The sequence below is a fragment of the Loxodonta africana genome, chromosome 1 (assembly GCF_030014295.1).
Source record: "Loxodonta africana isolate mLoxAfr1 chromosome 1, mLoxAfr1.hap2, whole genome shotgun sequence".
Lineage (NCBI taxonomy): Eukaryota > Metazoa > Chordata > Mammalia > Proboscidea > Elephantidae > Loxodonta > Loxodonta africana.
Genome location: NC_087342.1, coordinates 170,040,708 through 170,064,124, shown reverse-complemented (window position 1 = coordinate 170,064,124; position 23,417 = coordinate 170,040,708). Strand labels below are relative to the sequence as shown.

The following is a 23,417-nucleotide window of genomic DNA, read 5'->3' as shown; positions in this document are numbered from 1 at the left end:
TAGCTTAGTGCTTAATACAGAGAGGGAGATAAATCAGTCATATAGCAGCAGATTTTGAAAAAGGCTGTGAAAAAAAAGAATACCGAGAAAAGAAATTATAATATTGAGAAAAGAAAGAAAAAGACTAGTGAGATAGAATGATGAGGCTAGGATTAAATGGGGGCAGCTGTTGTTGTTAACTGCTGTCAAATCAATTTTGACTCAAGGTGACTCCACGTGACAGAGTAGAACTGCCCTGAAGGGTTTTCTACCTATAGTCTTTATAGGAACAGATTGCCAGGTCTTTCTCCCACGGAGCCAGTGGGTGGATTTGAATTGCCAACCTTTTGATTAGCAGCCGAGCTCTTAATTGTTGTGTCACCAGGGCTCCTTAAATGAGGGCAATAGACGTATTAATTTTGGGGAGCCAGTCAGTGCTGACCTCACTGAGGAAGTAACATATGATTAATCCTGAAGGATAAAATGATTAGCAGGGTGAAGGTTATTTTAGAAAGGTTTCATAATGTATGAAAGAGTAATTATTTTATGGTAGTACCAGTGATTTATGTTCAGAGCCATGTGGAGGCCTAGAAATACGAGTTGAGCATTTAGATTGAAATTTATTAAATCTTAATATATGATAATTAGCTTGTATAAAAAGATGATATAGAGATTCTGAAGTACTGATAACAATATTACTGATTTCTTCTTGCTTTTCTGACTCATGGTCTTTAAAAAGTCACTTAAACTTTGCAGCTTATTTCCCTATACATTTGCATTTTTTTTTTAGTGTGCTCTACATGATAGGATGTAACCCAAATTTGTTACCATGGAACTGTACAGAGTGGGGACATGGTTCCAGTGTTCACTAGTTTCAGTTGCCATGGTACCATGCCAAGTGAGAACTACCTGTATGTACAATAATTTAGGTCCAGAATGGTGTGAAGATTAAACAGCTGCAGGTATAATGAGGGCAGATGTTCCATATTACCTAACAGGACTGTTAAGTTGAAAAGTAATAAAATAACTAGATAGTGTGTGTGTGTGAAATGCACTGCAGAAAACTTTGAAATCTAGGTTAAAATATATCACAGCTACCCGTTTATTTATTAATGCAATAAATATTTCTTGAAAGTTTGCTATGTGCTAGACAGAGTTCTAGGAGTTTGGGTTAAATAAGTGAGTACCCAGCATTTTTTATAATGCCTGGCACCACATAATAACCCCTTTGTAATTGTTGGTTGAATCAGCCAATGGATTGTAATAATGATAGGAGAGGCTCAGGATTGTTATGATTGGTATATAGTACTATAGTTCTAAAAGTGATTTGTGGACCTCTGGGAGTTCTCAGAACTCTTTAAGGGGATCCATGAGGTCAAATCTATTTTCTTAATAATACTAAGATTTTATTTCCATTGTGTTCCTTTGCTGCCTTGATGTGCAAAAGCACTGGTGGGTGAAACTTGCCGTTGCAGTACAAAACAAGGTGGTACACCAAACTCTACTAGTCGTCATTGTATTCTTTGCCCTCACACACTTACGGTAAAAAGAATGCCAGTCATACTTAATAATATTTCAGATAAAGCAGTACAAATTATTATCATTAATCTAGAATCTTAAGTACATGTCTTTTTGATATCCTGTTTGATGGAATTGGAAAGTGCACGTAAAGATCTGCGTACCATATATGATAGTTGTTGTGAGGAAAAACGCTTATGCCATTCTTTGAGTTGCAAGCTGAAATAGCCACTTTTTTTCATGAAACACCATTTTTACTGAAAGGAATTACTGACAGACTGGCTATTCAGAAAATATTAGATTAGATATTTTCTCAAAAATTAACCAAATGAATATAATACTGCAAGGAAAATAACTGACAGTATTTTTTGCCGATGACAAAATTTGAACTTTCAAGTGAAAATTAGAATTTTGGAAAACGTGTATCTGCCATATGAGCTTGAATCTTCAAGAATTTTCTGGGATGAGATTGGTGATCATTCTAACAAACCTGATTTTTAAAAATTTTCATGTGATTAAGTGTGTTAGCATTTGGAGAAGATCTACATAACTCAGCCAACATTTTCCAGGTGGCCAACACATGATATTAAAGAATCATACATATGTAAAAGATCCATTTAATGTACAAGATAGAAAAAGGGATTTTAACATAACAGAAGAAATATTGATATGGTTTAAGATTCCACATTAATATTACAATAAACTACACTTAGTGACTTTTGGTATAATATCAAAAAAGAATATCCACAGTTGTGAAAAGGCTCTTAAGATACTCCTCCTTTTTCCAGCTACATATGTCTGCATGAGCTTACATTTTGTTTATATTCTTTAACCAAAGCAACATAGGAGATTGAAGGTAGAAGCCAATAAGATAATCTGTCTGTCTGCGGAATCAACTTGAGGGCAAACTGGTGAAGAAGTAGCTCATTGTGATCTTACTTTGTGTTTCTCTAATGACTTCCTTTTTGGGGAAGTGTCTATTCAAGACCTTTGCCCATTTTTAGATTAGGTTGTTTGTCTTTTTATTCTTGAGTTGGAGGAGTTCTTTGTATATATTTTCATTACTTAAACCCTTATCAGATACATGATTTCCAAATATTGTCTCCCATTCTGTAGGTTATCTTTTTCACTTTCTTGATAGGGTCCTTTGATACACAGAAGTTTTTAATTTTGGTGAGGCCAAATTTATCTATTTTCTCTTTTGTTGCTGGTGCTTTTGGTGTCATATCTAAGAATCTATTGTCTAATATAAAGGCCTGAAGATTTACTCCTGTGTGCTATTCTAAGAGTTTAATGACTCTAGGGCTTATAATTAGGTTGTTGATCTGTTTTGAGTTAATTTTCATATATAGCATGGAAATCCAGTTTTCCCAATTTTTTTAATTTGAAAAATTCAAACCTATACTAGAAGAGTCAAGAGCAATCAGATGAATACTGATTTTGCCAGTTATTAACATTTTGCTCCCTTTATTTCTTTTAATCTGTGTGCTGCTTTTTTTTCCCCCACTTTGATCTTTGCAGTATTCCTATGGACTAACCTTAACTGCTTTTAAAGGAGTATTATAATCACAAGTTGCTTTGAGTGTATGGAATTTTTAAAAAGGGAAGCTAGTTGTATGGTTCAAAAATTTAATGACATTAGATTAAGACATTGGACTTTTTTAAGTGGCTAATTGCATTGCGTATCCTAAATGAAGTTCAATAAAAACCAGCAGTATATTGGTGTTTCACTTTCTTTCTCGCCTGGTAACAGAATGCTGAACTGGTGCATTTTGGTTTTGATAAGAGCAGAAATTTTCATTTTGGATTTTGACAGCAATTATTAGAGGTTAAAGCTCACATTTGTTATGCAAAATAGGGTCAGTGTTAAGGTAAGTGCTTATGTGACAAACTCTGAATCATAGCAACTAGAGAGGTTAAGTTTTTGGACCAAGATACCCTGTCTTTCCTACAGTGCTTAAAAAGGTGCCCTCATGGGTTCTGACTATTCATTGAGTATGTATGCTTGTACGACGACCCAAGCCCCTTTTCTGCTGGACAGTTTCTTTCTTGCTAGTCCAAGAGCCACTGTGTCTCTAAGGTAATTTACCATATCCCTGTTTCCATTGTTTATTTTACGCATAGGTCTAAGGTAAGTTTCCCTCTTCTTTAGTGCACTTCTCTCTCTCTGTTGCTCCTTCCCTGCCTTCACTTCCCAGCTGAAAATATTGGTGGCTGTTTGTGGTGTCTATTAGTAGTATACAGTATTCAGCAGTTTATTGTGCTGCCCTCAAGTTCTAAGCCCACCTGAGCAGGGAGTGAATGCTCAGCTTGGGTATCCTGGAGCTGAAGGGAAAAAATTGCTAAAAACATAAGTCTTGGGCCCAAATGTATGTGAAGTTTTTTGTTTTGATAGATATTGCCAAATTTTCTGCCAATATTGCATCAATTTATGTTCGTATCAGCAGAGGATAGTGTTTCCTCAGAGGTGTAAACCTTCATGACATTGTATTAGGCCTAAGCATAAGAAACCAAAGGGAAAATAAATAAATTGGACTTCATCAAAATGAAAAACTTTTATGCTTCAAAGGACACCATCAAAAAAGTGGAAAGATAACCCAGAGAATGGGAGAAAATATTTGCAAATCATATATCTGATAAGGGACTAGCGTCCAGAACATGTACATAATTGTTGTTACTCAACAATAGACATATGACCCAATTAAAATTGGGCAAAGGATTTAAACAGATATTTTTCCAAAGAAGATGTACAAATAGCCAATAAGCACATGATAAGATGCTCAACATCATTAGTCATTAAAGAAATGCAAAGTAAGATCACAGCAAGATGCTCGTTCATACCCATTAGGCTGACTGTAATCAAAATGATGGACAATAACAAGTGTTAGAGAGGATGTAGAGAAATTAGAACCCTCATGTACTGCTAGTGGGAATGTAAAATGGTGCAGCTACTTTGGAAAACAGCCTGGCAGTTCCTAAATGTTAAACATAGAGTTACCGTATGACCTAGCATTTCCACTTCTAGGTATGTATCCAGGAGAATTGAAAACATATTCCACAAAAAAACCTCATACATAACTGTTCATAACACCATTATTCATAATAGCCAAAAAATAGAAACAACCCAAATGTCTGTCAATGTATGAATGAATAAATAAAATGTGACATATCTATACAATGCAGTATTACCTGACCATAAAAATGAATGAAGTACTCATACGTGGAATAGTATGGATCAACCTTGAAAACATGCTAAGTGAAAGAAGCTAGTTAGGAAAGGCCTTATATTGTATGATCCCATTTATTCAAAATGTCCAGAGTAGGCAAATCCTTAGTCACAGAAAGTAGGTTAATGGTTGCCAGAGGCTGGAAGGAGGGGGAAATGGGGAGGGACTGTTAATGGATATGGGCTTTTTTTTTCAGGTGATTGAAAATGTTATGAAATTTGTTAGTGGTAATGGTTGCACAACCTTTGAATATGTTGTAAACCGCTGAATTGTACATTTTAAAATGAGTTTTGTGTGAACTGTATGTTAATTATATCTCAATTTTGAATAAAAATATTAAAATAATTTTCTAAATTTGGGTGAAAACATCAATTTGTGTCCAGGGAGTCCAACAAAACCTAAGCAAGGTAAAATATATAGAAAACCATGCTTTATATTATATAAAAAGAGAAAAATGCTTAAAGCAAGAATAATATAATTTTAAGGAGGGGTTCATAATAAAAGTAAAATGTATGACTGCAGTAGTAAAAACAGTGAGGATGCTAAATCCTCAGTTAGCCATGGGCTGAAGAAGAGATCCCAAGGGAAATTTAATGATATTTTAAATTGAATAATAATGAAGATACAACAAAATGAAATTTGGGGAATTTACCTAAAGCTGTACTTAGGAAGAAATTAAAAACTTTTAGTTTCTGTGACAGAAAACCATAATTTACCAGTATCAGGAATGAAAATGGGATTTCACTACAGATCCTACAGATGTAAACAGGATAGTAGACTGTTTGAAACAACTTCATGCCCGCACATTTGACAGACAGACTCAATGAAAGCACAATTTACCAAAACTGACAAGAAGAAATAACAGATATGAATAGCCTTTTAACCTATAAAGAAGTTAATTCTCATGAAGTGAAACTCCTAGCCCAGATGGTTTTATTGATGAATGCTATCAAATATTGAAGGAGTAAATAATACCAGTCTTTATGAACTTTATTCAGAATATAAAGGCTGAAGGAAGAATTTTCAGCTTGTTTTAGATGCCAGAATAACTCTGATACCAAAACCTGTTACAGATATTAAAAGAAAACTACAGACCAATGTCTCTTTTGAACATAAATGCAAAAACCCTCAAAAAATATGAAGAGATTGAATCCAGTGATATATAAAAAAGGACAATGTACCAGTCAACAATATATGTTGATTCAGTATTGAAATATCAATTAAAGAATCAGTGTAATTTACCACATTAACTAAGCAAAGTAGGAAAATCATATGATCCAATTAATAAATGCAAAGAGAGCCTTTGAAATATTTGATACTTGTGATTAAAACTCTTAACAAACTTAGGAATAGAAGAGAATCTCCTCAATTTGGCAAAGGGCATAAATGAAAGGCCTACAGCTAAGTGGTGATTTACTGAATGTTTTATCTTAAGGTCAGAAAAACGGCAAGGATGTCTTTTCCCACCACTTCTGTAGGTAGTTCTACTATAATGCACATATATGTTCCTAAAAATCGCAGTGCTGTTGAAAGTTGCACAGTAAAATCCATAGGGCTTATGGGGAAAATAGGGCTGGGGCACAACACCCAAAAACTTGATGAGTGGCAAAAAAAAAAAAAAAGATAGGAACCTAATAAAAATCATAGCAGAGTTTTACACTGTTAAGTGACCAAATCTACTTCTGAGATGTCACAGCCTTGAAAACCCTATGGAACACAGTTCTACTCTACAACACGTGGGGTCTCCATGAGTTGGAATCAACTCGATAGCAACTAATAACAGCAACAACACAGTAAATACGGCACTTTAGGTTGACAGAAGACTGGAAGCTTGCTTGTGGAAATGGGTATCAGAAGAGTTTCAGCTTGTGAAGTGGTGAAAAGACAGTTATGAAATCAGACAGAAAATTGTAACATCAGATTTGGATGGGTGTGGTTCATAACGTGAATTGAGATAGCTAGTCAGAGTGCATGTGTGTGTTTTATGTGGCTCAGTTTAGTTGCGTGTTATTTTCTTTGTTTACCTAGTGTTTGTTTTGGACAGAATTGTGCATAAGTAAACAAATTTTTGAATTTGCTCAAATTGTTCCTTAATTATTCAGTCACAGTGGAACAAAACAAGAGTTTTCAAAGCCGGTGTTACAGCAGAAGTGACTATATTTAGCATTGTATTGGAGGTCCTAGCCAGTACAGTAAAGCAAGAAAAAGAAATAAAAGGCTTAAAGATTAGAAAGGAAGAAGTAAAACATTATTTTCAGATGACATGATTATGTAGGAAGTGCTAAGGCAGCTATAAAAATGCTACTAGAACTATTGAATCATGAGATTAAAGCTCAATATAAAAAAGTCAATTGTATTTCTGTATAATAGCGACAGATGGTTAGAAAATAAAATTTCTAAAGCAGCTCCCTTTATTTCCGGTTGGTAACTCCATGTGTGTCAGAGTAGGATTTTTCAGTGGCTGATTTTTGGGAAGTATATTGCCAGGACTTTCTTCCTAATTTCCTTTATAGTAACATCAAACCTAAAAGAACTTTTATAACTTAATGATAAGACAAGTAACACAATGAAAAGTTAAAAATAGGTAAAAAGACTTCACAGAACAAATCTGAATGACCAATAAGCCCATTAAAAAGATGCTTGACATTTTTAATCATCAGGGAAATGTACACTAAAACTACAGTGAGATATTGCTTCACACTCACTGGAATGACTAAAATTAAAAGAACTGACAGTACTGAGTTTAAGGACATGAAACAGTCAGACCTCTTATATTGCTGGTGGGAATATAAAATTATACTGTTACTTTGGAAAACAGTTTGACAGTTTTAAATGAAGTTAAATGTATACTTACTCTGTGACCCTGCATTGTTATTTCCAGATACATACCCCCCAAAAAAGAAAATATATATCCAAGAAGAGACTTGTACATTAATGTTAATAGAAGGCCAATTTATAATAGCCAAAATCTAGAAAAAAATTGTGTATGCTTTCATTGGAGTACTATTCAACATTAAAAAGGAACTAATTACTGTTATATGCATTATATGGATGGATCTCAGAAGCATTATGCCAAGTGAAAGATTACAAAATACTACACACTGTGTGATTCTATTTACATGAGATTCTGTTACAGGCAAAACTAATCTATAGTGATACACATCAGATCAGTGATTGGGGTGGGAATGAAGGCACTTACTGCAGAGGAGTACCAGGGAACTTTGTGGGGATGATGGTAATGTTCTGTGTCTTACTTGGGCTGACAGTTGCACAGTGTCAGAACTCATCTAATTATACACTTAACATCTCTGCATTTTATTGTATGAATCATATCTCAATAAAGTTGACTTATTAAAAATAAGTGTATTGAGAGAGGGCATAGAGAGATAGGAAGATCAATCCTGCCTTCTGCAGCTTTCAGGCTAATGTGACATAATCTGTCAGTAGGCATTATAATACTGTCAAATAAATGTTATCATAGAGTGAGGTATTAGGAATGAGGGAGTAGAGAAGCTGAACCTGAAGATTGGGGGGATTTTTTTTGCCAAGTATACAAGTAGTTGAGTGATTTGCAAGGAGAAAGAGTGTTCTAAGCAGAGGAAACAGGTTGTGCAAAGGCACAGAAGTGAGAGAGTGTGGCTGAAAGAACTGGAGGAGTATTTGAGTAGATGACAGGTATTCAGGATAGTTGGAACAGAGAAATGTGTGTGTGTGTGTGTGTTGTGGTAGTGAGAGATTATGCTGGAGAAGTTTAGCAAAGACCTAAATAGTTCTGTCTTAAAGATCTTAGCAAGAGCTTTAGTATTATTGTTTTGAAAGAGCTTGATTTTATCCTAAAAGTAGAGCTGAGCAGAGAATGAGAAGATCAAATTTATCTTTTAGGAAGATCACTCTGTCTCCAAATGTGAAAAATTGATTAAAGGGGACAAAACTGCAGGCATGGGACCTAGTTACAAAGTTTTTAGAAATTGTCAGGTAGTTTTAGTTTGTACTAGGAAAGTGGCCCTGGAGATGTTAAGAAGTGAATAGATTCCAGATCAATTTGGATCCAGGCTCAGCTTGGATCAGGTCGTCACCTCTGCTCCACGCTGCTGTGCCCATCTGGTAACTGGTGGCGCACCAGTTACTCAGCAGAACTGCGAGATCAGACTGTGAGAACAGAACAAGGTATGAACGGGGCAGACAGCAGCCGGATTAAGTCTAACGCCTGTGGTTAATTCCTGATTATTTACGTTTAAAAAACCCACTTTAGGGAATAGCCATAGATGATCTGGTACCTTTTCTCTTGATAGGAGGGCATCTACTGTTAGTTTCCCAGTCATTGAGAAGTTTTTTTTGAATTCCCGTTTTCTATCAAAGCTCCATGACATTAAATGTTGTCTGTTAATACTGTAACCTGAGTAGGCTGTTTTCTGTCATTATTATCTAACTCAGTTTTTATTAAAGGACTTAAAGAATAACCTTTTTTTGGTAAAATTATGTTTGAATATAAATATAATGTTTGATCTTAAATATTTAAACCTTACAGAGGAAGTATTATTGCTTAGTGGTTAAGAGTTAGGGCTGTTGAGTCAGACTAGGCTTCAGTCTTAGCTCCACTGCTTGCCGTATGACCACTCCGTCTACTCTCTGAGCCTTAATTTTGTTTACTTGTACAATAGGGGGAAACCCTAGTGGCCTAGTGGTTAAGAGCTACGGCTGCTAACCAAAAGGTCAGCAGTTCAGATCCACCAGGTGCTCCTTGGAAACACTATGGGGCAGTTCTCCTCTGCCCTCTAGGGTCTCTATGAGTCGGAATCAACTTGATGGCAAAGAGTTTGGTTTTTGTTTTTGTTTTTTACACAATAGGGGTAATGATAGCATTTACCTCCGGAGCTTTTGTGAGGATTAAAGTAGATAATCCATATAAAAAGTCTTAATACAATGTCCGTCACATATTAAGTATTCAATAAGTTTTAGCTATTATTATTATCTTTCTTTTTTTCAGTAAAAAGTGAATTAGTCATCTCATTTATGTAACTGTTTATTTGTCCAATGATTATTGCCTCGTGTCTAAAAGGTGCAGTGAAAATATTAGGATGTAAATTTACTCACTTGACCTTGTTGTTGTTACGTGCCATTGAGTTAGCCATTGGCTCATGGCGACCCTGTGCACACACAATGGAATGAAACGCTGCTCGGTTTTGTGCCAACCTCATGATTGATTGTGCTTCGGACCGTTATGATCCATAGAGTTTTCATTGATTAATATTGGAAATAGACCCATGCCTTTCTTCACTGGTCTGCCTTAGTCCGAAAGCTCCGCCAAAATCTGTTTAGCACCATAGGAACATGCATCTCCACTGACAGACGGGTGGTGGCTGTGCGTGAGGTACATTTGCCAGGAATTGGAGGGTCTTCCTCATGAAGGGCACTGAACCACCAGTGCCTGTATTTGACCTTAAAAACAGCTTTGTAACAGCTTTATTGAGGTTTAACTGACTTAAAATAAATTAAACATATTTATCGTATACAATTGAATAAATTTATACCACAGTTTGTTTATTCATTCACTTGCTGACATTTAGGTCATTTCCCTTTTTTTTTTTTTTTTTTTGGTATTATAAATAAAGCTGCTGTGAACATCCTGTACAAGTCTTTGTGTGGACATTTGCTTTCATTTTTCTTAGGTAAATACGTAGTTGTGGAATGTCTAGGTCAGATGGTAGATGTGTGTTTAACTTTTTTACAAAACTACCAAACTGTTTTCCAAAGTCTTTGTACCATTTTCACTCCACCAGCAGTATGAGTGTTCCATTCCACATCCTTGCCAACACTTGGCATGTTCAATCAAAAAGCTACTTTAAAGATTATTACCCTTTAATGTCTTTTTTCCTATTGTTTTAAACACATACGATATTACATAAAGATTATTTGGATGAAGTATAAAATGTGCCAGGTAACTGAAGATTTTTAAGTTACTTTTAAAAGTGTTTGAATTGTGCCGAAATCTCTTTATTGGAAAGGTAAGAGATGATTTGTTAAAGATATTAGGAAATTGAAGGGATACAGTTTTCCTTTGGGAAGCTAAGTTGGTAATGTGTTTACCTGTTTTATATGTGTGTTTTTTTCTTTTGATAGAGTTTTCCAGAAAGGGATCTTCTGCACTGTCCATCTAAAGATGCAATTGAAGCTCATTTTATGTCTTGTATGAAAGAAGCTGATGCTTTAAAGCATAAAAGTCAAGTAATAAATGAAATGCAGAAAAAAGATCACAAGCAGCTCTGGATGGGATTACAAAATGGTAAATATAGTAATGTTTAATTTTGAAATCCCACTTTATCAGCTATAACTATAACCGTGTGAGTAATTGGTCCATCTTAGAATTGGTGGTAAAGTCCCTAGTTCTCTAGGTATACTTGATTGCTAACCAAAGGTTGGCCGTTTGAACCCACCCATCAGTACCACGGAAGAAAAGGCCTGTTAAGGTTGCAGCCAAGAAAACCCTATGGAGAAGTTCTCTTGTGTAACACATGGAGTTGCTATGGGTTGGAATTGACTGGATGGCAACTAACAACAATACCAGGATTGGTGGTACAATTTGAAATTTCAGCCTCCAAGTCCAAAAGTTTGCAAGGATGCTACCGTTAAGTTAGTTCTACTTGGACCCTTCTAACATCCATCTGTTTACAGATTCCGTAGCGTGAGACTGACCACTTTGCCCATAACATTGTCAGTATAAATTTCCTGTGTTTGACTTCTGAGGAAAGTACCCTTACTCCTAGGCAGTGGTCCTTACTCCGCAGGCGTGGCCTTCCAGGATTGAAACTGAAAACCCCGAGTGTGTACTGAGGTACTCTTTCTTTGGCAGAGCTCAAACTCTAGCACAGTAATACTGTGCTTACTTTCTCAGCACAGTAAGACTGTTGATTGGTGCTTGCATTCTGTCTCCCCTTGGTGGCATTTAGAAAATATACTCAAGGGAAAAATGAGAGGAACCTGGAGCTTACCTCTATAATCCCCCTCTTTTGCAGACCATAACTACTTAATCTTGCCTGCGTTGATGGCTCTGCAATGCCTCGGAACAGTTGTATTATGTACAGGCAGTCCTCACTTTCCATGGTCTAATATAAATGAATTTTAGTTACCACAGTTTAGTAACACCAATTCCCCAAAACACAGTTCAGATTTCGGTTACCACAGTATATTAACTGTGGATAATTGCATAAAGTACAGACTTCATTACTAGCCCCTCAGTCCACAGATCATTACTTAAATAACAATTGTGCAGCATGATCAGTGACCAATCACATCATTCTTTCAAAGTCATCAGTGATTGGTCACTGCCTGTCTGTTACTCAGTTCACCTGCAAAGAGGAAAATGTGTAGCTGTGTTACCTCCTTGTCTCCCAGCAATAAACCCACGTGACATTTTAAGCAAGTGGATAATTGAAAGAGGGAATAGACCCCCAAAGATGGAATTGCAGCAAACAAACAAAAAGTGATAATGCTAGAAGTGAAATTTGAATAGAATGTAATGGAATAATAGAATAGGTGACTGAGGGATTGTTGGCACTGCCATTGTTTCAGAGACTTTAGCTATGCAGTCAGAGGAACTCAGTGAAGGTGGAGTTCTTAACGTGTAAGGAAAGTGGTTGTGATATAAAGGATGAAGATGTCCTAGAGGAAGTGATGCTGACAAAAAACTTCACCTGAAAGAAATTGTCAGAATACGTTGGAAGTGCAAAGGATAAAATGTTGGAAGTTGACCTAACCTTAGAAAGGAGTATAACAATTTGCCAAGGTATAGAAAAGATGCTTGCTCATAAGTTAAATATGTTGAGAAATCAAGCAGTGTTCAAACTATACTTGCTAAGTTTTTCACAAAGAAGACACTCTAATTCTTAATGTTTCACATGTTTTAAACTATAGTGTACTAAATAAATATTAGTTTTACCTTTTAAATTTTCCTGTACATTTATAGTCAACAGTAAGAGAATTTTTCAAGTTTTAGCCAAATTTTTTAAAGGTTGCAGAACAATCAAGATCACTTTGCACAGTTTTGCTTTACACAGTCATTTTTAAGTCCTGCACTACCATACGTAGCAAACACCACTTGTCCATCTTGGATAGCTGTTTTTGGTCAGGGAGGTAAATTAGTCCAGTTATAAGCTATTTTTTCATGGCAGTAACTAGAATAAAATATAAGAAAACCCATCTGAAAGCGTAATTTTAAAAATGTGATCCCTTTGTATCCTTTGGATTCTATTATTACCATGTCAAAGAGGTGTCTGTGGTTACTTAGTATTTATAAACTTTCATTATGGAATAGAGGGTATGATCTATGACCTCAGTAACACAAAGACACATATTTTCTGAGACTGTATTATAAATTAAATTCTCTACTTTCCTTTTTCTTTAAGTTTTCTAGATTTGACCAGGGTTGTGTGGGGTTGCTCTTTATTTCCTATTTATACATCCAATATTCCTCAACTAGATTACAAGCTTTGCAAAGATAGACTCCAGCCCTTTCACCTCATTTATGTAGCCGAGTACACAAATTTTCATTAAACGATTAAAAGAATTCATAATCCCTTAAGGTGTACTTTTTCCTTTTTCTTGCTGGCCATTTGAAGATGAAGTGATGTTTTAGAGACTTCTGAATAACAAGATAGCCTAAACAGAGGAAGGCAAAGATCATATAAAGAGAGAAGAAATCAGAATAATTTGGTTTCAGAATTTAATTGAAGAAGACAATTTAAATGTACAGATAACCAGATGTTCTTGAAACCTCTTGTGAATGTAGTGAGTCTACTATAAACAGCTTATGTATTCAGCAGAGGATTTTAAAAAATGATGGAAATAGTTCAGTTGGAACATTGAAAAAAGATAGAGTTTTTAGTTTGAGCTCTACCAGTAGTTTCTTAGGCAAGTCTCTTAACCGTTTTGAGCTGCCCTTTTTTTTTTTTTTTTGCCTACAAAATAAGAGAGTATCTGCCATGTTGCCATACAGGTGTCTGTAAAGGCTTTAATGAAACACTAATACAGTTTATGTGAAAGTGTTTGAAAGGAAGTAAAACTGTCTTGATGAAAGGAATTATTGAGAAGTCAGGGGTTGGCAAACCGTGGTGACCTGCCAGCCATCTGTTTTTGTAAATATCATTGTAACCAGTCATACTCGTTCATTTATATATTTTCTGTAGTTGCTTTTGTGCTACAACAGCAAAGTTAAACAGTTGTGACAAAGACCATAAGCCTCAGAATGTTACACATTCAGAACCAGTATAACTTAATGTATCAGACATAGTCTAATAACTACCTTTGATCTTATTTTTTAGGCATAAAAATGCCTTTTTTCCTATTTTCGCTTTAGCTAATGTTCTTTCTTGGATTTGCGATTGTTGGTATTTGGTTAAAATATACTTCACTTTTATTTGGGTTATAATTTTTTTTTTTTCTTTAGCACTAAGTTTTGGTTGGTTTGTAGTGGTCGTGTTTGAGCTGCCACTACTCAAAATCTTAGTAGAGGTATACTGTGGATATGGGAGACCTTGGTGCTTTATTTCCTTTTTCTTTGAAGAAATATTCATTTAGGAAATCTTCAGCTGGGTAAATGCTTTTTTATAAACGATATATTTTGGGGGTAAAGTGCTGAATGTTGTTTAAATTAAGGTAACTTGTTGAAAGATGAGTATAGTTATTTATTATGTTCCTTCTGCCTGGAATGCACTTTCTCTCCCTTTTTTGTATGTTTAACTCCTAGTCATGTTTTAATGCTCATTTCTGTTGTCACCTTTTATGTGTAGTCTTCTTTCTTACTTATTTAGTCAACAAATATTCATTGACTATCTAACACGTGCCTGACACTGTGCTAGGTGCTAGTGAACATTCCTCAATGATGGAACACACTTGGCCCCTGCCCTTCTGGAGCTTACAGCCTGGTGGAGGCAGAACTGTTTCTGCCTTTCTCCTGTCATGGCTCCTTGTCCATACATACATGTCTGTACGCTTTTACTCTTGTGTTTTATCACACTGTGTTTTGTGTTCTAGGTAGTGGAGATACAACAGTGAACAAAACAAATTCGTGCCTTTGTGCAGCTTAAATTCTAGTGGGAGAGACAGGCAGTTCTTTTCTAATACTGTAAGGAAATAATACTAACATCTTTTCATAAATAGTTTGATGTTAGTATAAGAGGAAAAAGGTGCCTTGTTTGAATTTACTCATGGAAATGGATTTTAGGTTTAAGGATTTTTCCCCCCACAAAAAGACCCTGTTAATTTATGAGGTCAAAGCTGTTTTACCTTTTGGCTAGCCTAATTATAAATTTGTTAAAATCGAGACATAGCAGATGGTAACTTTATTTCATTCAAAACTGCACCTGTCGAACATAACAGCTAACAATTTAAACAATTTTGAATAATTTCAAATGCTAATTTTAATTTCCCAGATCTCTGTGAAAGAGAAATAAGAAAAGCTTATGAAACCAAGAAAACTCATTTAATACATTCTGTGCCTTTCGGTGTTTTGTTTTGTTTTTTTTTTTTTAAATGGGTTTTCATTTTAGATATTAAAATATTTAACCTTGTGAAACAAAGTTGGTGACCACAAAAAAGAAAAGAAAAGTAGCATTTTTATTATTTATGAAGCAGTTGCCACTACTTATGCAGGCTGCTTTTTCTATTAAATATTGAACTATTTTTCTTACAAGTTAGAAATTTGAAAAAAATCCCAAATATTTTTAACATATGACTTAAGTTTCAGTCTTGATTTTGAAAGCATATGTTAAATAGAATTTAAAGAGATGGCTTTAAAACTTTTGATAAACCTTCAAATAAAGGCAAGGTTGGACGACTAAATAAGTTGAAAATTTACTTTGTTTCTAAAGTACGGTTATCTTCTTGAGCTATTTTTTTTTTTTTTTTTAAGAGAATCATTTGTTGACAGTGTGCCATGTTAACTTAAAACTGGTTTCTATGAGGAAGCAGTGATAGCTAAAGCAGTTTTATAACAAGTCATAACATTTTGAAAATACTCTTGTTTGGTAGGTGATGGAAGAGATAAATGCAAGGGCTTCTACTCTTTGGAGGCTTGTATGATAGGGACAGATGAATTGTAATCATATTGCTTTGTTTTTATAGTCGTGCATAGCTGAATAGGGTCGCTAGGAATCGAAATTGGTTCAATGACAAATGGGTCTGGGTTTTTTTCCTTTTTATAATAGCATAAGTGTGGGACTGAGAATCTAATCTCTAATGTGAGAAGGAGCCTTGGACCTGATCTGTTCTTTGCTGCATCTCTTATCAGTTGTGTGGTCATGGCAGATCACTTTTCTCTCTAAGCTAGAGCTCCTTTGTAAATGTAAAGGTGGTAATACCTTAGTCTGTTGTTGTTATTAGCTGCTGTCGATTTGGCCCCCCAACTCATTGTGACCCCATGCACAATGGAACAAAACATTGCCCAGTCCTGTGCCATACCCATAATCCACTGTGGATTGGATTGTTTTGATCCATGGGGTTTTCACTGGCTGATTTTCAGAAGTAGATCTCCAGGCTTTTCTTCCTAGTCTGTCTTAGTCTGGAAGCTCTGCTGAAGCCTGTTCAGCATCATAGCAACATGCAAGCCTTCATTGATGGATGGGTAGGTGTGCATGGGGTGCATTGTCCAGGAGTCAAACCCGGGTTCCCACCTGGAAGGGAAGAATTCTACCACTGAACCACCTGTACCCCTTTACCCAGTCCATTAATGCCATCACAAAAAGATATGTTGATTCCTTCAGTGCCATAAATTTAGACTTATAGCCTCCTCAACTGTGAGCAGATAAACTTCTGCTTGGTAAAGCCGTCCACTTGCGGTATTTCTGTTACAGCAGCAGTAGGTAACTAAGCAAAGTTCAAAGGATGTTTTTGGTTTAAGGTTTAAAGATTATCTCGGCAATAGTTTCCGGGGTATGTCCAGCCTGCGTGGCTCCAGAAAATCTGGAGTCCATGAGAATTTGAAATTCTCTTCTGTATTTCCCCCCTTTGAATCAGGGTTTTTCTATAGAATCTTTCACCAGAACATTCAGTAATGGTAGCTGGGCTCCATGTAGTTCTTCTGGTCTCAAGGCAAAGGAGACAGTTGTTCGTGGAGGCAATTAGTCACACATTCCATTTTCTCCTTTTATTCCTGACTTCCCTTCTTCCTCTATTGTTCCAGGTGAATAGAGATCAATTATTGTGCCTTGGAAGGCCGTTTGCAAGCTTTTGAGACCTCAAGCACTACACAATGAACTATGTTATTAGGCCAGTTGACTGGGATGTCCCATGAAACCATGACCCTAAACCTTTAAACCAAGGAACCAAATCCCATAAGGTGTTTGGTTGTACATAAGCAGCCTCAGCAGCTACTCTTTTTTATTTTTTGCCAATTCAACTTTTTGCAGATATACAACTTATTGACAGCAATTATATTAATTGGCTGTGCAACCCTGCCTTTAATCAGTCTGATTTTTCTATCACCGTAAACAAAAACTCAGTACTTTGTAAGCAATAACCCTCTCTTTTCCTGTCCCTCCTGTCTCTGGTAACCACTAAGAAAACCTAGGTTTCTATACATTTGCTTTTGTCTTTTTATATAGGTGAGGTCATGTAGTGTTTTTCCTTTTATGATTGACTGATTTCACCCAGCATAATGTCTTCAGGCTCCATCCATATTGTAGCATGTGTCAAGGCTTCATTTCTCTTACTGGCTGAATAGTATTCCATCATATGTATGTACCACATGTTCTTTATCCATTCATCCGTTAATGGACATTTAGGTTGCAGAATACAATGTCAGTTCACTCTGGCTGCTAAATGGAGAATGGAATACAGGAGACCAAGAGTATCAATGGAGAAGCTCTATTGTTAGTCCAGATGTAGAATGATGATGGTCTTTAGCATGACGGTGGTAGAGATGGAGAATAGTCAGTAGATTTGAAGTTTCTTTTGGAGGTAGAATTGACAGAATCTGTTTTTGGATTAGAGTCCCTAGGTGGTGCAAATGGCTAACATGTTCACATGCTAACCGAAAAGTGAGAAGTTCAAGTCCACCCAGAGGTACCTCAGAAGAAAAGACTGGCAGTCTGCTTCTGAAAAATCAGCCGTCTAATACCCTATGGAGTACAGTTCTACTCTGACACACATGGAGTCACTATGAGTCTGAGCTGACTCTATGGCAACTAGTTTTTTAAGTTTCTGGTTGGATGGAGAAGTTGAGATACAAGAAAGGAATTATCCTTGGGTTCTGGCTTAGGTGGTGGTGCTTTATACTGAGATATGCAATACCAGATGAATAGTTTAGGGATGGGAAACAAAGCAGAGTTTTGAGATTGAAAGTTTGAGATGTCTATGAGATAGTCAAGTGGAGATAACTGAATTGGATGTTGCCAGAGTTAAGTATTGTATGGCAGTAGGTGGAGAAGGATTGTTAGATTTGAGCCTAATGCCGCAGCTTCTAATTCGTATTCTGTTTACCTTCACAATGAATATGCCACAAAATAATGGCATCTTTTTAATGTTAGCTCCAAGGAAATGACAGTTGATGTGTCCCGGTGATACAGGCGGTGAAATATGGGGCAATCCCGTTTATACCGGTTTAGCAACTCTTTATATCCACTAACCATTGTGTGCTTTTCTTTCTACATACAGCTGAGTTAATCTTTTCCATTATTGTTTTGCCTGCAACACTTTTTGCAGGAAGGTGAGTAAGTTCATTCTGAAGCTGTGTGTGTGGCATTCAAGAATCTACAACTCTGTGAGAAAGTTGCTTAAAGCAAACTTGTAACCTACTTAAGTAATCAATTAAGTTTTATGGTGGGACAAACAAGCAGTTGACTATATACATTCCATGTTTCAAATCAGTCTCTTGGTGTTCTGCTTTTTGTAATTAAAAATAATGATGGAAATCTAGAAAGTTTATGTGTTTGGCTTTTTAATATAAAACCATAAAGATAATTTGGTAGACTTTTGGAGAAGGACTGCTCTTGAAGTTACATGATTTAAATGAGTAAGTGAATTTTATTATAATTTGGATTATAGTCTCTTACCATGCAAGTCTAAAGTAGACTTGGCAGTGCATGTCATGGATAATAAAACTTGTGAAAACATTTAGACAGTTATTTCACAATACACTGCAGACTATACTACCATAGGTTTGTTGGAAAGAGTTCACTACTAACAATGGTTATGTGCCCCAGAGCTCATCAATGATAGGAAATACATTTTTGCATATGAGATTCAGTGGATATATGTATAAGTCTATGAAAGAGTAGGTTGATACTTCAGTGTAAGCTCTTACTAGCAATTAAAAATATTTTTAATGAATTCTTAAAATAGTATTAATATGATACAAAAGCTTAGTTTGTAGTGTCCTTTTAAATTAAAATTTCAAATCATTGAGAGTAAAAAGACCATCAAACTTTATTTGTATTTGGTCTAGATCAAAGAATTTAAAACATGTATACCTTCTAATATACTGTTGGAGCCCTGGTGGCACAGCGGTTAAGAGCTCGGCTGCTAACCAGGAGGTCAGCAGCTCAAATCCACCAGCTGCTCCTTGGAAACCCTCTGGCGCAGTTCTACTCTGTCCTGTAGGGTCACTGTGAGTTGGAATCGACTCAACGGCAATGGGTAAGATACTGTCGTTTTCTTAAAAGTTAAGTTTGAGAAGGTCCAAGAAGCTTTTCTTCATGAATGTTGATGCACTGAATAGAGGAAATGCAGAAGATACCTGGCTAATCAGTGAATCTCACTCTTGGAGTCATGACTGAGTTTACCGTATGATTCCTCTTCTTCAAAAAATACACACACACACACACACAGGCATATATGTACACACAAGCATATGCACGTTGTTGTAGTTAGGTGCCCTTTTGTGGATTCCAACCATAATGACCCTATAGGATAGAGTAGAACTGCCCCATAGGATATTCTAGACTGTAATCTTTACAGGAGCACATCACCAAGTCTTTCTCCCACGGAGCTGCTGGGTGGGTTTGAACTGCCAGCCTTTCAGTTAGCTTACTTTGTTTTTAAATGAATTTTTAATTTTGGAACCTTTTAAAAGAGTTTCGTGATTCTCCTTTAGAGAACAGGAAATCCCTAGATGTATTTACTTTTCTAATCATTTTTTAAATTTTGTCCATTAGCCCCTCATCAACTTTCTTTAGAGCAGTGGTTTTCAAAGTGTAGACCCTGGGCCAGAAGCATCCTCATTACCTGGGCACTGATTAGAAATGCAGTTCTTGGGCCCCACCCTGGATCTACTGAATCAGAAACTCTAGGGTAGGACCCAGTAACCCATATTTCCACAAGCATTCCAGGTGACGGTGAAGTTAAGTCCAGAGCCTGGGCTGTTCCATTTGTCAAGTTTCTCATGTGTTCCAGCAGCTCAGCCCTTGAGAGCTAGTGTGTTCAGTTGTTGTGACTCATTTGGGCTGTATTTGGAACCATATTCTTTTTTTAAACAGAAGAGATTTGGCATATTATCAAACTAAACAGTTGTTTTAACCAGTTACCTCTTAATGTAAACTTAGCCCTGTAAATTTCTTATTGTAAACTTAACTGTAATTGTTTCTGGATAATGGTGATTATTTTATTTTTGCTGAGGTGACTATTAAATGACAAATTAATCCTTTTATTGCATTAAGACTAATTCTGGGTCTATTTTTGAAGTAACATGTGTCTTCTGTATTTTTTCTTTTTTGCTTCCTTTCATCCACCTCCCCAGCTGCCTGTTTGGCACTTGATCTGGTTTTGTATATCTTAACAATACTTCTTTTCCTCTCTCTTATTTCTCATTTACACTTATCCTCATTCCTTCATTATCCTTCTAGGGTCTCGATGGCCACATCTTAGCTCAACATCAGTAATTAGGTTAATGTGTTACCTCTTCCCAGGCGTCATGTGCTTTTTAATAACGGCCTAGAAATGTTGTGAGAATTTCAGAATTTCAGGGCCTCCCCAGTCGCCACCGCTGCCCATCGCCCATCTCCCATGACATTCTTCCCTGTGTACACCAGTTCTGACTAGTGGCGGTGATGATGAATTCTGATCATTAGAAATCCGTATATTAAGGATATATCATTTCTTGAACCAAAGAAGTCAGTGCATTTCTACAGCAGTGATGTGTTTTTACTGTTCGTTGCATGCTTTTTCTCTTTTCCTGCTTTAGAAACCATAGATTTCAAAATCCTTTTATGTGAAAATCACATTAAATATATAAAAAAACTATTCATGCCAGTGTTTTAATGAGTAATCAGAGAGTTACAAGATTTTTACCCAAACACTAGAAAACTGGAAAAGATAAATAGCCCATAAAAAAATGAAAGCAAAATAAACAAGTTTGTTGAGCTGAAGATGCAGCGTGTTCAGTCAAGTCCTGATTATTATCTTCAGGGTGTTTTTCTACTTAAGAAGCATTTCTTCCCATAGGGCCTCTTTAGGATCCAGACTGTCCTTGAGTTCTTGGGGATCTTTTACATTTAGCTCCATTTGATCTTCTCCGTTATTAGAAGGATATCAATAAAATACCCCAAACAGTGTTTCTAATTGGGGTGAATTTCCGTAAAAGATTGAATCAAAAAGATTTATTTTGAATTACTGTAAGCCACACTAAAAGCTTCAAGACCATTTTTTTAAGCTAGTTTCTTGTTTTTGTTAAAATAATCCCAAGCTTTCTTTTTTCTAAAGATGTGTAACCTGCGTTTACTTATTTATTTTAAAGTAAAAATATTTTTATGTAGGATTTTAAAACTCTATTAGAAGCATCTTTTACATATTTTTTGGAAAGTTAGAAGGTACTGATATTTGTCCACCTACAATACAAGGAAGGAGCAGAAGAGAAAAGAAAGTGAGTGGAAATCTAGGAAGTGGGAAGAGAAGGGAGACAACTTCATTGACTTGTTGAATTAAAGGGGAAAGGCTTTACATTCAGAATAGAGGGCCCCCCCATATTTTTATCATTTTTTTTTTTTTGCATAATTGTACTCAAGTGACTACTATATGGGTTTCAGGTTTTTGAGTTGTAAATGCAGAATTTGAGAAACATCAGTAGAATGATTTGAAATTTTAGTAGCTTTATGCTCATTTTTACTGTTAGGATTCTTGGAAATCATGGTTGAATTTTTGTGCCTTATACATTATTATATCGGTTATCATTAAAAGCTACTAATACATTTAAGATAACAATATTTAATCCAAAATAAGCTCATTATAGAAAGTGATAAAGTATTTAGAATTTATAAAATAATGGTAGGCCCTGTTATTTTTTGAGATGTATATGTAGTTTTAAGAACCCAATTTTATTTTGGCAGTGAATTAAGCATAACAAATATAATTATGTAGAAAACTCTGGTTGAATAATCCTCAGTAGCTAGAAATTGAACTGTGGTTGAATTTTCCATTTTCACTCATGGTTGTCCTTGTCTTTTAAGAGGGAGTTTCTAATTGAGTGATGTTTTCAATTGATTATTACATGTATTCATTGAAAAAATGTTCCTTAACAAACATGTTGAAGCAAATAGTATTTATTTCTGAAGCCTCTGCTGCTAGCTGTTCAGTTTTGTCATCTATAAATTTCATGTCAGAAGGGATGAAATTAAAAAAAAAATTTTTTTTTTTTAAATTACTATACCCACAGTGAATTTTGAAGCTTAGAACCCTGGAATTTTTCATATGCACATGCCATTCATTGTTTCCCACATCCCTGTTAATCACAGGACATTAAATTGGCTGAACTTTGAGTTTTATCAAATTGGCAGTGCTTTTATTTATAAAAACTTAATTGAAAACTCTCTCTGGTATGGTAGCATCACTGAGAGTCTATTGACCTAATGTTTTGGGCAGATCACTTAGCATCTTAGCACCTCTGTTCCTTCCTTTCTGAAATAAGGATAGCTATTTTTTTTTTTTTTTAACCTCAGTAAGTTACTGTGAAAATTCAACAAGATTAAATCTGTCCAGGGTTTTAAAAGCTGCTAAATTCTATACAGGTATATGAAATTATTCATAATGATCACTCTGGTCTTATGTTGTTGGAACCCACAGCTTTTTGCCATATTTTCACTCTAGCTTCACTTTAGTTTAATACATCTTCTTTACCTGCCTAACCCTGTAACATGCTTTTTATCTAAATATTGTTTGGTTAGCTTTGCCATATGAGGAAGTAGGAGTGGATGGGGAGGACTTGAGCCCTCAAGCATGATTAGTGCAAGATACAGGACTGATTGATCGGACCTGTTAGAAATTGTGATAGTTTTGTGTATGTCAGTTTAGCTTCACCAATTACATATTACGTGAAGAAAAGAGCCCATTATGTTCTTGTTTTGTTTTTGTTTTTTAATTCTCTACAGCTTCCTGTATTCAATTAGGTACATACATGATAGGAGCAAATAGTTTGATAGATTTAAGTCTACACAGATCCTCCATGTCTTTAACAAAATAAAAACTTATTTGAGCACACTATTTTTTCTGATTACTGTTTTACTTTCTCTTCCTTGCTTAGAATTAGATTCACATATGAACTATTTGTAAATTTGGAACTTCTTTTAAAGGGAAATTTTTCACGTAGCCACCACGAATGGATTAGATGGATTTGCCATACAACAGAAGTTACCTAGAGGTACAGTACTGCATTTACTAAATTCCTGTGATGTCCTAGGTCTGAATACTTTTACGTGTATTACCTCCATGAAC

At 35.7% G+C, this 23,417-nt stretch overlaps 1 protein-coding gene across 8 annotated transcripts in view; it reads left to right on the top strand.

The window, feature by feature from the left end:
- The window catches only part of ATG5 (autophagy related 5), a 220,824-nt gene that overhangs the window by 54,682 nt on the left and 142,725 nt on the right, over positions 1 to 23,417 (top strand). For 5 of the 8 annotated variants that reach the window (XR_010322545.1, XM_023543213.2, XM_023543205.2 and 2 more), the window contains exon 5: positions 10,845 to 11,007. The exons of the other annotated variants lie outside the window; for them this stretch is intronic. Coding sequence is in view for 4 of the 5 variants with exons in the window: in XM_023543213.2 (XP_023398981.1) it covers positions 10,845 to 11,007 (163 nt within the window). In the remaining variant the exon portion in view is untranslated. The remainder of the gene's footprint in view (positions 1 to 10,844; positions 11,008 to 23,417) is intronic. 8 annotated transcript variants of the gene reach the window in all.